This window comes from Mobula hypostoma, chromosome 19, assembly GCF_963921235.1.
Source record: "Mobula hypostoma chromosome 19, sMobHyp1.1, whole genome shotgun sequence".
In the NCBI taxonomy this organism is placed as follows: Eukaryota; Metazoa; Chordata; class Chondrichthyes; order Myliobatiformes; family Myliobatidae; genus Mobula; species Mobula hypostoma.
The window spans coordinates 20,064,809-20,078,322 of NC_086115.1; the positions used below are offsets into that span (position 1 = coordinate 20,064,809).

Genomic DNA, 13,514 nt, shown 5'->3' on the forward strand with positions numbered 1-13,514 from the left:
CCCAGGGTGGAAATGGCTAACACAAGGGGGGGCAAAGTTTTTAGGAGATTGGAGAAAGGTATCAGGGGATGTCAGAGATGAATTCTTTACACAGAGAGTGGTCGGTGTGTGAAGGTCCTGCCAGGACATTTAAGAAACTCTCAGATAGGAACATAGGTGATCTAGAAAAATGGAAGGCTACGCAGGAGGGAAATTAAACTTTAAGTAGTTTAAAAGGTCAACACAACATCGTGGGCTGAGGGACCTGTACTGTAATGTTCTATGTTCTATTTTCTGGCTGCCCAGTTGATACTGCTCAACTTTGGGGTACCTCAATTCACCCATCACGATTATAGACTAGGAGGTAAAAATTTGCATTGTATCAACCCACTTTTGTTTCCCTTGGTTCAATGACAGATCGTCCACTGCTTTATCGTACTCCGTCCTGATATCATCAAGGCACCCGTTGTCACCGAAAGCTCCCCACTCCATGTTCACGCACATGAGCCCCTCATCTCCCTCCACGGTCTCAACGTTCCTCGCCTCTTCCATGTAGCAGGTGTTGCTGCCAGTCCCTGAAGAGGAACAGTGACATTTGCTGAAGAGGACTGCAGCAGCAAAAGGTTCATCTCACATAGTTTCAGATACAGATGAGAAAATGGAAGCAAAGAATTCAGCAAATACAAATAATCAAGAATAAAATCGCCAGTTTGCGTGTAGTGTAAACATGAAGCTTTTCTCCTGGCAGATGAATGGCGTCCTGGCACATAGACAAGAGAAAAAGGTTAATTACTTTGTAACAGTGAGTGAGTTTGGAATTACTGAGCACTACAACAAATGAAAAACGAGAAAGAAGTTCAAGTGAAAATTGGGCAAACCCAAAGTAGGGATATTCAGCACACACTTCCGGCCCTCTTGGGAAATCAGTTTCTTTACTTTTTAAGTAGGACTTTTGTTAGCCCGAGTACAATTTTTCTATAATAAACCTTCCAATTAATACGAGCATCAAAACAACATACACAGTCTGCAGGGAGAGTTTTCTACCTCAGGTTTTATGCACCAAGATTGAAGTATATTTTTATAATCCTGTTTTTTAAAATCTGAAACCAACTCTGAAGCAAAACTCGTTTTGCAGCTTTTGCCCTCAGTGCCAGCTGCGACTTCCTGCGAGGCTGAATGTGTGTGAGCCTTCGTCATGGGGCCAGGGTCACTGTCACTCTCCATTTCCTCAACTCAGGATAGACACCAGGTTACTGCTGATCGGTGCCACACCTCAGTTTGCCAGGCAATGCAGGGAGAAAAAAAAACTTCACTCCACTTCTCTCACCGAGAACGACAGGATGGGCACAGATATTTACACGTTTCCCCAAAGTATAGAAACTCAACAACAGAATTGATGCCCTGCCCAATCCTTTTTATTTGGAAATTCATTTTAATAACAAGTAAATCTAGTATTTTGCTTCAGGGCAAATCGTGAATCTATATATTATAAAATCAGACAAAAGCCAATGTGAATGCATTTGGACAGCTTCACTCCATTTACTACAGGGTTACACTGGCAATGCTGCTGAGTCGGACCCGAGCTGTGCTGTACTGGGCTGTGAAAGGGAACAGATCCATACTGATTCACCAGGTTTGTTAACCAGACATTGATAACATGGTTGTGGGCTAACTGACTTTATTTACTTGCCCAGAACCATCTCACTGCTACCCCATTTCCCTAATTAGAGCCTCTAAAATTCAAGTCCACTAATGGCTGTATACAAACACAAAACACAATTAGCCTGTCTCTCCTGTCATCACAAAAAGCTCCAGCTTTAATATATTCTAGCACTTAATCCATGGTTTTAGGCCGACTCCTTTGCTATCAAAAGACAAAGAACTACAAATGTTGGGTATCTGAAATATAAACTAGAAATGCTTAGTAGGCCAGGCAACATCACTGGAGAGAGAAATGGACATAACGTTTCAGATTGATATTCTTTCATCAGAAATTTTCCATCAGAAGAGTCACTGTCCTGGAACTACTAACTCCAGCACTTTCAGTTTGTCTTCTACTTCATTTACTGACAACTAAATGAGCCAAATGCAGTGGGTGTCAATACTAACTCACCAACAATCATTCCAACTTCACACTGTAGATCTTCATATGCGCATGTCATCATCGTGCCCACCGTGTCATTCACAATTGCTACAATATCCAGCTCAAACTCCTAGATGGAGAAATTATAGAATAATCAGGAAGAATTGTAGTCACTTTGAAACCACGGAAGGCTGCCCAGCAGCAGACTATCCATTACATCAGATAGATAACCCACCTGCTTCAAACATTCAGAACTCATTTTTCTTCTGGTAGAATTCAACCTAGGAAGCCTAAGATTTGCTCCAATTATTTTAAATCATTATAATAATCTACAATCAATTTTTTTTCAGATAATATTGTTGTGGGCTAATTGACTTTATTTACTTGCCCAGAACCATCAGACAGTAGGTTTACCGGTGTTATTTGCGGAAAGGAGGAAGAATGTGTGTGACAGGCCAGTTTTCCGTGCTCGGTGTCAGATGTGGGAGGGTCCTGGAGTCTCCCAGCCTCCCGGACGGCCATATCTGTACCAGGTGTGTCGAGCTGCGGCTCCTTAGGGACCCAGTTAGGGAACTGGAGATGCAGCTCGATGACCATCGCCTGGTTAAGGAGAGCGAGGAGGTGATAGAAAGGAGTTATAGGCAGGTGGTCACACCGCGGCCACGGGAGACAGACAAGTGGGTCACAGTCGGGGGGGGGAGGGGAAGAGTCAGGTACTAGAGAGTACCCCTGTGGCTGTACCCCCTGACAATAAGTACTCCTGTTTGAGTACTGTTGGGGGGGACAGCCTACCTGGGGGAAGCAACAGTGGTCGTGCCTCTGGCACAGAGTCTGGCCCTGTGGCTCAGGAGGGTAGGGAAAGGAAGAGGAAGGCAGTAGTGATAGGGGACTCTATAGTTAGGGGGTCAGACAGGCGATTCTGTGGACGCAGGAAAGAAACTCGGATGGTAGTTTGCCTCCCAGGTGCCAGGGTCCAGGATGTTTCAGATTGCGTCCAAGATATCCCGCAATAGGAGGGAGAACAGGCACAGGTGTGGTACATATTGGTACCAATGACAGAAGTAGGGAAAAGGAAGAGGTCCTGAAAAAAAGAGTACAGGGAGTTAGGAAGGAAGTTGAGAAACAGGACCACAAAGGTAGTAATCTCGGGATTACTGCCTGTGCCATGCCACAGTGAGTATAGGAATAGAATGAGGTGGAGGATAAATGTGTGGCTGAGGGATTGGAGCAGGGGGCAGGGATTCAGATTTCTAGATCATTGGGACCTCTTTTGGGGCAGGTGTGACCTGTACAAAAAGGACGGGTTGCACTTGAATCCCAGGGGGACCAATATCCTGGCGCGGAGGTTTGCTAAGGCTATTGGGGAAGAGTTTAAACTAGAATTGTTAGGGGGTGGGAACCAGATTGAAGAGACGGAGGAAGAGGCGGTTGGCTCACAAATAGAGAAAGCTTGTAGACAGTGCGAGAGGGAGGACAGGCAGGTGATAGAGAAGGGACGCGCTCAGACTGATGGTTTGAGATGCGTCTATCTTAATGCAAGGTGTGTTGTGAACAAAGCCGATGAGCTTAGAGCATGGCTCAGTACTTGGAGATAGGATGTGGTGGCCATTACAGGGACTTGGATAGCTCAGGGACAGGAATGGTTATTTCAGGTGCCGGGTTTTAGATGTTTCAGAAAGGACAGGGAGGAGGGAGGCAAAAAAGGTGGGGACGTGGCACTGTTGATCAGTGATAGCGTCACGGCTGCAGGAAAGGTGGACGCCATGGAGGGATTGTCCACGGAGTCTCTGTGGGTGGAGGTTAGGAACAGGAAGTGGTCAATAACCTTACTGGGTATTTTTTTATATAGGCCGCCAGGGATATTGAGGAGCAGATAGGGAAACAGATCCTAGAAAGGTGTAATAATAACAGAGTTGTCATGATGGGAGATTTTAATTTCCCAAATATCGACTGGCATCTCCCTAGAGCAAGGGGTTTAGATGGGGTGGAGTTTGCTAGGTGTGTTCAGGAAGGTTTCTTGACACAATATGTAGATAAGCCTACAAGAGGAGAGGCTGTACTTGATTTGGTATGGGGAAATGATCCTGGTCAGGTGTCAGATCTCTCAGTGGGAGAGCACTTTGGAGATAGTAATCACAATTCTATCTCCTTTACTATAGCATTGGAGAGAGATAGGAACAGACAAATTAGAAAAGCGTTTAATTGGAGTAAGGGGAATTATGAGGCTATCAGGCAGGAAATTGGAAGCTTAAATTGGAAACAGATGTTCTCAGGGAAAAGTACGGAAGAAATGTGGCAAATGTTCAGGGGATATTTGTGTGGAGTTCTGCATAGGTACGTTCCAATGAGACAGGGAAGTTATGGTAGGGTACAGGAACCGTGGTGTGCAAAGGCTGTAATAAATATAGTCAAGAAGAAAAGCTTACAGAAGGTTCGGAGAGCTAGATAATGTTAGAGATTGAGAAGATTACAAGGCTAATAGGAAGGAGCATAAGAAGGAAATTAGGAGAGCCAGAAGGGGCCATGAGACGGCCTTGGCGGGCAGGATTAAGGAAAACCCCAAGGCATTCTACAAGTATGTGAAGAACAAGAGGATGAGACATGAAAGAATAGGACCTATCAAGTATGACAGTGGGAAAGTGTGTATGGAACCGGAGGAAATAGCAGAGATACCTTACTTAAGTATTCACTATGGAAAAGGATCTTGGTGATTGTAGTGATGACTTGCAGCAGACTGAAAAGCTTGAGCATGTAGATATTAAGAAAGAGGATGGGCTGGAGCTTTTGGAAAGCATCAAGTTGGATAAGTCGCCGGGACCGGATGAGATGTACCCTAGGCTACTGTGGGACGTGAGGGAGGAGATTGCTGAACCTCTGGCGATGATCTTTGCATCATCAATGGGGATGGGAGAGGTTCCGGAGGACTGGAGGGTTGTGGATGCTGTTGCTCTATTCAAGAAAGGGAGTAGAGATAGCCCAGGAAATTACAGACCAGTGAGTCTTACCTCAATGGTTGGCAAGTTGATGGAGAAGATCCTGAGAGGCCGGATTTATGAACACTTGGAGAGGTATAATATGATTAGGAATAGTCAGCATGGCTTTGTCAAGGGCAGGTCGTGCCTTATGAGCCTGATTGAATTTTTTGAGGATGTGACTAAGCACATTGATGAAGGAAGAGCAGTAGATGTAGTGTAGCAACACACATCAAAGTTGCTGGTAAAGATGTATTTCAGCAAAGCATTTGATAAGGTACCCCATGCAAGGCTTATTGAGAAAGTAAGGAAGCATGGGATCCAAGGGGACATTGCTTTGTGGATCCAGAACTGGCTTGCCCACAGAAGGCAAAGAGTGGTTGTAGATGGGTCATATTCTGCATGGAGGTCAGTCACCAGTGGAGTGCCTCAGGGATCTGTTCTGGGACCCTTACTCTTCGTGATTTTTTATAAATGACCTGGATAAGGAAGTGGAGGGATGGGTTAGTAAGTTTGCTGATGACACAAAGGTTGGAGGTGTTGTGGATAGTGTGGAGGGCTGTCAGAGATTACAGCAGAACATTGATAAGATACAAAACTGGGCTGAGAAGTGGCAGATGGAGTTCAACCCAGATAAGTGTGAAGCAGTTCATTTTGGTAGGTCAAATATGATGGCAGAATATAGTATTAATGGTAAGACTCTTGGCAGTGTAGGGGATCAGAGGGATCTTGGGGTCAGAGTCCAAAGGACTCTCAAAGCAGCTGCGCAGGTTGACACTGTGGTTAAGAAGGCATACAGTGCATTGGCCTTCATCAATTGTGGAACTGAATTTAGGAGCTGAGAGGTAATATTGCAGCTATATAGGACGCTGGTCAGACCCACTTGGAGTATTGTGCTCAGTTCTGGTCGCCTCACTACAGGAAGGATGTGGAAGCCATAGAAAGAGTGCAGAAGAGATTTGCAAGGACGTTGCTTAGATTGGAGAGCATGAATAGGTTGAGTGAACTCCGTCTTTTCTCCTTGGAGCGACGGTGCATGAGAGGCATTGATCGTGTGGATAGTTAGAGGCTTTTTCCTCAGGGCTGAAATGGTTGCCACAAGAGGACACAGGTTTAAGGTGCTGGGGAGTAGGTACAGAGGAGATGTCAGGGGTAAATTTTTTACTCAGTGGTGAGTGTGTGGAATGGGCTGCCAGCAACGGTGGTGGAGACAAATACGACAGGGTCTTTTAAGAGACTTTTGGTTAGGTACATGGAGCTTGGAAAAATAGAGGGTTGTAGGTAAGCCTAGTAATTTCTAAGGTAGGGACATGTTCGGCACAACTTTGTAGGCCAAAGGGCCTGTATTGTGCTGTAGGTTTTCTATGTTTCTATTTTGAGCTAAATTTCATAACTGAGTCAAACCAAGTAAACCATGAGGAGGAGGAGGAGGAAGTAACAGAGGTCTACCTTGTTGGACAAGGAAAGACGGGATGAGAGTCGGAGCTGAAGCAGATGTATTACCTGAATAGCCCATTATTGCACAGTGTATTCAATCGAATTATATATACACATAATAATTACATCAATGATTAACGCCTCCTCCAAATCTCCTACAATAACATGTTCATTTACAAGGAACTGGTAACTTAAACAAATGAAGGCGCATTGATGGGAACTTACATCTCTTCGTTTAATGGCATCCCTGAGCATCGTAACTACATCCTCTCCCTCACAATCTGTTGCCTTAAAGCCTTTCGTCCATTTAAGAAGAATACCCTGAGAAAAGACAAAACTTATCATTTAACAGCCAAATGCAAAAAAATCACTGTAGAATGGAAAAAACTACTGTGTAGTGTCAGGGCATTGCTGCTGGGAAGGGCACTGGGTGAAGAGAGTTGAGCAGTTTGAAAGGCTGGTTAGGACAGACTCTGTAGTTGGACAGAACAAAATGGACCAGAATAAATATAAGGACAGGAAAAGTCATTTACTACAAGCTAGGTATGTGGAATACTAGATGTTCATAGCAATTAGTGCCATGACCTCTTTAGGCGCTTTCTCATCAGTGGCACAAGGCCTCAGCCCTGGAACATCTAAGTCTACAGAAAGGTACATCCAAGGTGAAGGCAATGTGCAGAAAGCTGTGGGAGAGAGAGGCCACTGCTTGAATCTGGATTTGGGTGGCAACTGGGTGAGCAGCTGGTGAAAATATAGTGGTAATCAAATATGTTGCTGGTGGAGGGCTACTGAGAAGGTGGGAAATGGCATGAATGGTGCCTGGGTTGGGTCCGGTATCAGAGAAGTGGGTAGAGTCATGGAGGCTGTACATCAAGACCTCCATCGACATGCTCAGGAGTGCAGGGGGTTGGTGGGTGGATTGCGATGAGACGCGTGCTTGGGAGTTGGCCTGCACCATTGTACCCGGAATGTTTGAAGGATCAAACACCACGTACAGGATTTACATTGGTGTGGTCCCAATACTGCATGACATCACAATGACCACGTAGTTTCAGAACAGTGTCGGTGATAAGAGTCTTAGGACAACTTAGTCTTCATTTCATAAGGAATGTTAGATGGGCCTAAGACAAGGAAATCACACCACATGTGCAGGCAAGACTCACAACTCAATTGCTTAGTTAAATTTCCATCTGGCAAACAGCCATTACTGCATCTTACATAATTCTGCATTATTACATTTTCAATTCAGTTATGATTAAATTAACAATGCTATCCAATCCAATTTCAAGGCTAGAATTCATTAAATCCACATTAGAGCAATATTTTTCTTCAAATGTTTTAAATAAATGCACTTGCCTCATCTAAACTCCTCTGCTCACAGGGGAAAGAAAATGTGAAGCCAAGAGGAAGCCGTGCTCCCTTCATGCCCATGTAGTCAAGGAAGTCAGAGATGCAGTGAACGATGTGGTCAAACAGCTGAAAATTGAAAGAAAGAATCGGCTGGTTATTATTGATAAATTACCAGCGCGGTTTCACCCGACAATAAGGCTTCTTTTCCCGGCAACACACACAAAATGCAGCATCTACAGAAGAGAGTACAGTCGACGTTTCAGGCTGAGACCTTCAGCAAGAATGCTCATCTTTTTTTTTCTCCAGTCCTGCTGAAGGGCTTCGGCCTGAAATGTTGACAGTACCCTTTTCCATTGACGCTGCCTGGCCTGCTGAGTTTCTCCAGCAATTATTGTACGCAGCATGGATTTCCAGTGTCTGCAGATTTTCTCTCCTTTTCCCTAACTGCTTTGTTTTTTTTTTGAGGTTTTTTCCTGGTGAGATTAAACAATTTTTTTAAAAATTACTTCAGCAGAATGCATCAGTTCCTTGGGTTTCCATTGAATGTGCAAGACCTTGAGCATGTTGCCGGAACGCAGTACATCCTCCACAGGATTACCCAAGTGCCAACGTTAACATCTGAAGAGGCTCCAGACATACAACAGCATTACAACTCCTCACTATCAACATCTAGAGGGTTAACTCTGACCAGAAACTGGAACAGGAATGCACACAATGAAGCTATAAGACAATTAGAGGCTAGGAAACCTGTGGTGAGAAACTCACCTCCTAACTCCCCCAAAGCCTGCGTACCATCTCAAATCAGGAGAGTGAAAGAACACCCTCCTCCTGCCTAGGTGATCGCAACTTCAACAATACTGAAGAAGCTCAAAACCACTCAGGACATAGCAACCCTCTTGACAGGCACCCCATCCATAGTTCATTCACACCACCGTCACCGCGCAGCGACGTTCATTCCAACAACAATACAGCAGCGTTCACTCCACCAACGTACAAACACTTTGTACCATCTACAGAAAATGACAACAACTCACTAAGACTCTTAGCACAGCACCTTTCAAACAGATGGCCTCTACAAACTGAAAGGACAAGAACAACAAAAGCACGGGGAACACCAACTGGAAGTTGCCCTGACTTGGAAAACACATTATCGTTCCTTCACTGTCAGTGATCAAAATCCTGCCTGACCGCACTGTGTGTACAGTGACACCTCAAACACTACAGTGGTACAATTAGGCCACTCTCCATCACCTTCTCAAGTCAATTCAAGTCACTTTTTATTGTCATTTCAACCATAACTGCTGGTACAGTACACAGTAAAAATGAGATGTTTTTCAGGACCATGGTGCTACATGAAACAATACAAAAACTACACTGAACTACGTAAAACAACACAAACACTACACTAGGCTACAGACCTATCCAGGACTGCATAAAGTGCACAAAACAGTGCAGGCATTACAATAAATAATAAACAAGACAATAGGCACAGTAGAGGGCAGTAGGCTGGTGTCAGTCCAGGCTTTGGGTATTGAGGAGTCTGATGGCTTGGGGGAAGAAACTGTTATACAGTCTGGTCGTGAGAGCCCAAATGCTTCGATGTCTTTTGCCAGATGGCAGGAGGGAGAAGAGTTTGTATGAGGGGTGCGTGGGGTCCTTCATAATGCTGTTTGCTTTACAGATGCAGCGTGTGGTGTAAATGTCTGTGATGGGGGAAGAGAGACCCCAATGATCTTCTCAGCTGACCTCACTATCTGCTGTAGGGTCTTGCGATCCGAGATGGTGCAATTTCTGAACCAGGCAGTGATGCAGCTGCTCAGGATGCTCTCAATACAACCTCTGCAGAATGTGGTGAGGATGGAGGGTGGGAGATGGACTTTTCTCAGACTTCGCAGAAAGTAGAGACGCTACTGGGCTTTCTTTGCTATGGGGCTGGTGTTGAGGGACCAGGTGAGATTCTCTGCCAGGTGAACACCAAGAAATTTGGTGCTCCTAACAATCTCTACAGAGGAGTCGTCGATATTCAGTGGAGAGTGGTCGCTCCCTGTCCTCCTGAAGTCAACAAACATCTCTTTTGTTTTGTTCACATTCAGAGACAGGTTGTTGGCTCTGCACCAGTCCCTTAGCCGCTGCACCTCCTCTCTGTATGCTGACTCATCGTTCTTGCTGATGAGACCCACCACGGTCGTGTCATTGGCGAACTTGATGTGATTCGAGCTGTGTGCTGCAGCACTGTTGTGGGTCAGCAGAGTGAACAGCAGTGGACTGAGCACACAGCCCTGGGGGGGGCCCCATGCTCAGTGTGATAGTGTTGGAGATGCTGCTTCCAATCCGGACTGACTGAGGTCTCCCAGCCAGGAAGTCTAGGATCCAGTTGCAGAGGGAGGTGTTCAGGCCCAGTAGGCTCAACTTTCCAATCAGTTTCTGAGGAATGATTGTGTTGAATGCTGAACTGAAGTCTATGAACAGCATTCGAACGTACGTGAACTGAAGGGTCATTCAGATTTGGACAATTAAATGCTGGCTCAGCCTTCGGAGCCCAGATCACCTGAATGAATAATGTAAAAAATCTTTTATCCCAAGGGTGAGCAGCACAGCACCAAAGAGCAGCCAAACTATCTCTTCTGACAGTGGGAAAGAGCCTCTGAATATTCTAAAGACAGGGAACACAGACTGACTGTTACTACGTGGTCAGATCCTGTTTATTCTGCAATATCACTTCTCAGCTAATGGGATATCAATCCAGAGTCTAAATAAAGAGTTGCTCAATGAGAATAGCTTCCGCTGAGTGGTATTTACACTTTGATAAGGTGCTCCTAGCAGGCAGAAGGTGCTCTCAATGTGGTTATCAGCCTAATGGAAGTGAACTGCTCTTTGCTCACAGCTTTTCGCAGGTCAATAGCAGCTCTTTTCCTTTTGGCTCATCAACTGGAAGACAGGAGTTGGTGGCTGTTCAAGAATGTTCAACAGGCACTGTTCACAAAGGGAGAGAAAAATAAACTGAGCTAATGCAGCTGAGGACAACTGCCTGAAATTCATGAACTGAGTCATAAATTAGTCCACCAGGTAAGCTAACAGAGAATCATTATGGTTGAGAACTTTGATGGAGAATTTGAAAAAAAAAACTGGATAAAGGGCATCTGGATACCAACTATGTGGACTTTCAGATATGGTTCTTCTCAGACATTTTACTTACTTACTGCTTGTTACATCGTTGGCGCTTGGGGCAGCAACGAAAGTTCTTCATTGCTGATTCACTAACAATTTTGTTTGACCAGTCAGGGTTATTAACCCTGAGAGGTGAACTACTCTTAGTCTGGCTTCTACCCTTTGACCTGTTTGGCATGGGTGACCCTACCAAGAATCAAAGCACAAGGCCCTGACTCCAGCCCACGTAGCTCTCCGGGTCACCGGAGGCTTTCCAAACCCGACGACAAGATTGTGGTACTCTTGGAGGTCTTAAGACATTTTGCTGGTAAATAATTAGCACATGGTTTAATAATATTGCTGTGTTCCTCGCACCATCTACAAGGCTCAGGTCAGGAGAGTGCACGGGCGAGTGCAGCTTCAACAACACTCGAAAAGCTCAAAACCACACAGCCCTCTTAACAGGCACCCCACCCACAGTTCAGTCACTCCATCACCAACGTAGATAGAAGCAGTTTATACCATCTACAGGATCCATTACATAATAGCTGCATACTCTGATCTGTGATACTTGTGAAACAGAGTCCAACAGGGCAGAGCATGAGCGGGGGTGAACACACACAGAAGATTGACATATTCCCCCCTCATCTTCTACACAGCCTGCTCTGGTTGCCACGGGATGAGTAACTTTAAAATCAGACGCATCTCAGTACAGTATTAAAGCAAAAGCTGCCGCTTTTAAACACTCCTGACAGGAACCATTCCAAACTCATTTTTACACGCAGTTGAACAATTTCACTAATTTTTAAGTGGGGCGGGGAGGCCAAATTGTGCATTGGTACTATGTAGAGCACATTTAGTGCATTAAAGCAGGATGAAAAGTAAGTTTTATTAAGAAAATTGCCCACCTCTTCACCTGTTCCTTGCATGATCTCCAGAGGAATAGCGTAGATTTTGTTGTGCATTTCAACTGTTCGCCTTTTGCCACTACGGATTTTTACAAGTAGAACACGGAAGTTGGTTCCTCCAAGATCAAGGGCCACAAAATCCCCATTTTCTGTTAAAAAGATTTTGAAGAAATGTATCATGTTTTTGATGCTTAATTAGTGTTGATACATGACTTTTATCTGAAAAAAAAATACCAGAACACAAGAATGAAAAAACCTGGAGCAGGGGTCAGCCGATTAGCCCCTTAAGGCTGCTTCACCTTTCAGTAACATCAATCATGGTCTCAACACCACTTTCCCGATTTCCCTTTCCCCCTACTCCTTAATGTCATTGCTATTCAAATGTCTGACAATCTCTGCCTGCCATATATTCAGCGGTTCTACCTCCACAGGTGTTTGGGTAGAGAATGCCAAAGATCGGCAGTGAATATTTATTTCAAAGTACCAGATGTACCCTTCCAAATTATTTTGTCATTGAATCATAAATAGTATTTGATTAACTGTTCATACTGGCTATAAGTAAGCAAGCCGGTTAGCTCTTGGCTCCTTCCCACCTCCATCTGAAAGGGCAGCCCCTTATTCTGAAATGATGCCCCTGCTTATGGATATCCCCACTGGAAAAATATCTACTCAGCTTCCACCCTCTCGATTCTCCTCCCAACTGTACATCTTCCAGCAAGGTCACACCTCAACCCTCTAAAATGCTCTCAGCATAAGCCCAACCTGTTCAATCTCTCTCCATAAGTCAACTCTTCCATCCAAGGAATCAATCTACCAAACTTCCTTGAAATCAGAATCAGGTTTATTATCACCAGCATGTGTCATGAAATTTGTTAACTTGAAATCACCTCCATCACAGTAAAAGGCCAACATTCTGAAAGCCTTCCTAACAAACTAACATTTTGTGTTTCACATATTAAAGCACACAAATCCCTTTATACGGCAATATTTTTTAGTCTCATTCAAGTAACTGCTAATGAATTCTTTCAAAGAATTCACATGTTTCAGCATTATACTCCACATGCCAACTTGTCCACTCATGATGGAGTCCACCCATCTTTGAAAACTGCTGCAGAATTTCCGGTCTCTTCATCTTCATCCATTGTGAATTCTTTAACTCTGGAACACTTTTGAAAATTCTGAGTGTTTGATAATGTGCCACATTAAAGCAGACACTCTGTGCTTGACTGTTTGCTCTCAAGCTAATGGAAAAAAAAACTGGAACTTACAGCAGAGAAAATCAATAGCCCTCTGATGGAAAAAATTCATCATTTGGATTTAAGCTTTAATCTCATTTGCCATCTTTTAGATTTTCCTTTTCAGTTATCTGTGCAAATCGCCTTTAAATGTCTAGGCCTAGAAATTCAGCAAAGCATACCTTTCTTTCCGTAGAATGCTACTTAAAATATTCCTTCCACCATCCTCCTTGAATGAACTGTAACAATGGCCATATCCAGGTTAGGATCCAGGGTTAGACCCTAAACTTAAAAAGCAACATCCCACATTGCATTGGGAAGTATGAGCTAGATCCGCAGGCACCACCTGGCACAGCATATATCAAAGTCATACTGCACAGAAACAGGACACGTGGTTTACCTG

The 13,514-nt window shown here is 44.4% G+C and overlaps 1 protein-coding gene across 1 annotated transcript in view; it reads right to left on the bottom strand.

Moving 5' to 3' along the window:
• Nucleotides 1-13,514, bottom strand: part of hk1 (hexokinase 1) — a 78,682-nt gene that overhangs the window by 15,198 nt on the left and 49,970 nt on the right. Inside the window, exons 11-15 of the mRNA XM_063071495.1 lie at nt 11,877-12,025; nt 7,828-7,947; nt 6,697-6,792; nt 2,093-2,192; nt 371-554 (exon numbers count right to left, since the gene is read on the bottom strand). Of these exons, the coding sequence (XP_062927565.1) occupies nt 371-554; nt 2,093-2,192; nt 6,697-6,792; nt 7,828-7,947; nt 11,877-12,025 (649 nt within the window). The remainder of the gene's footprint in view (nt 1-370; nt 555-2,092; nt 2,193-6,696; nt 6,793-7,827; nt 7,948-11,876; nt 12,026-13,514) is intronic.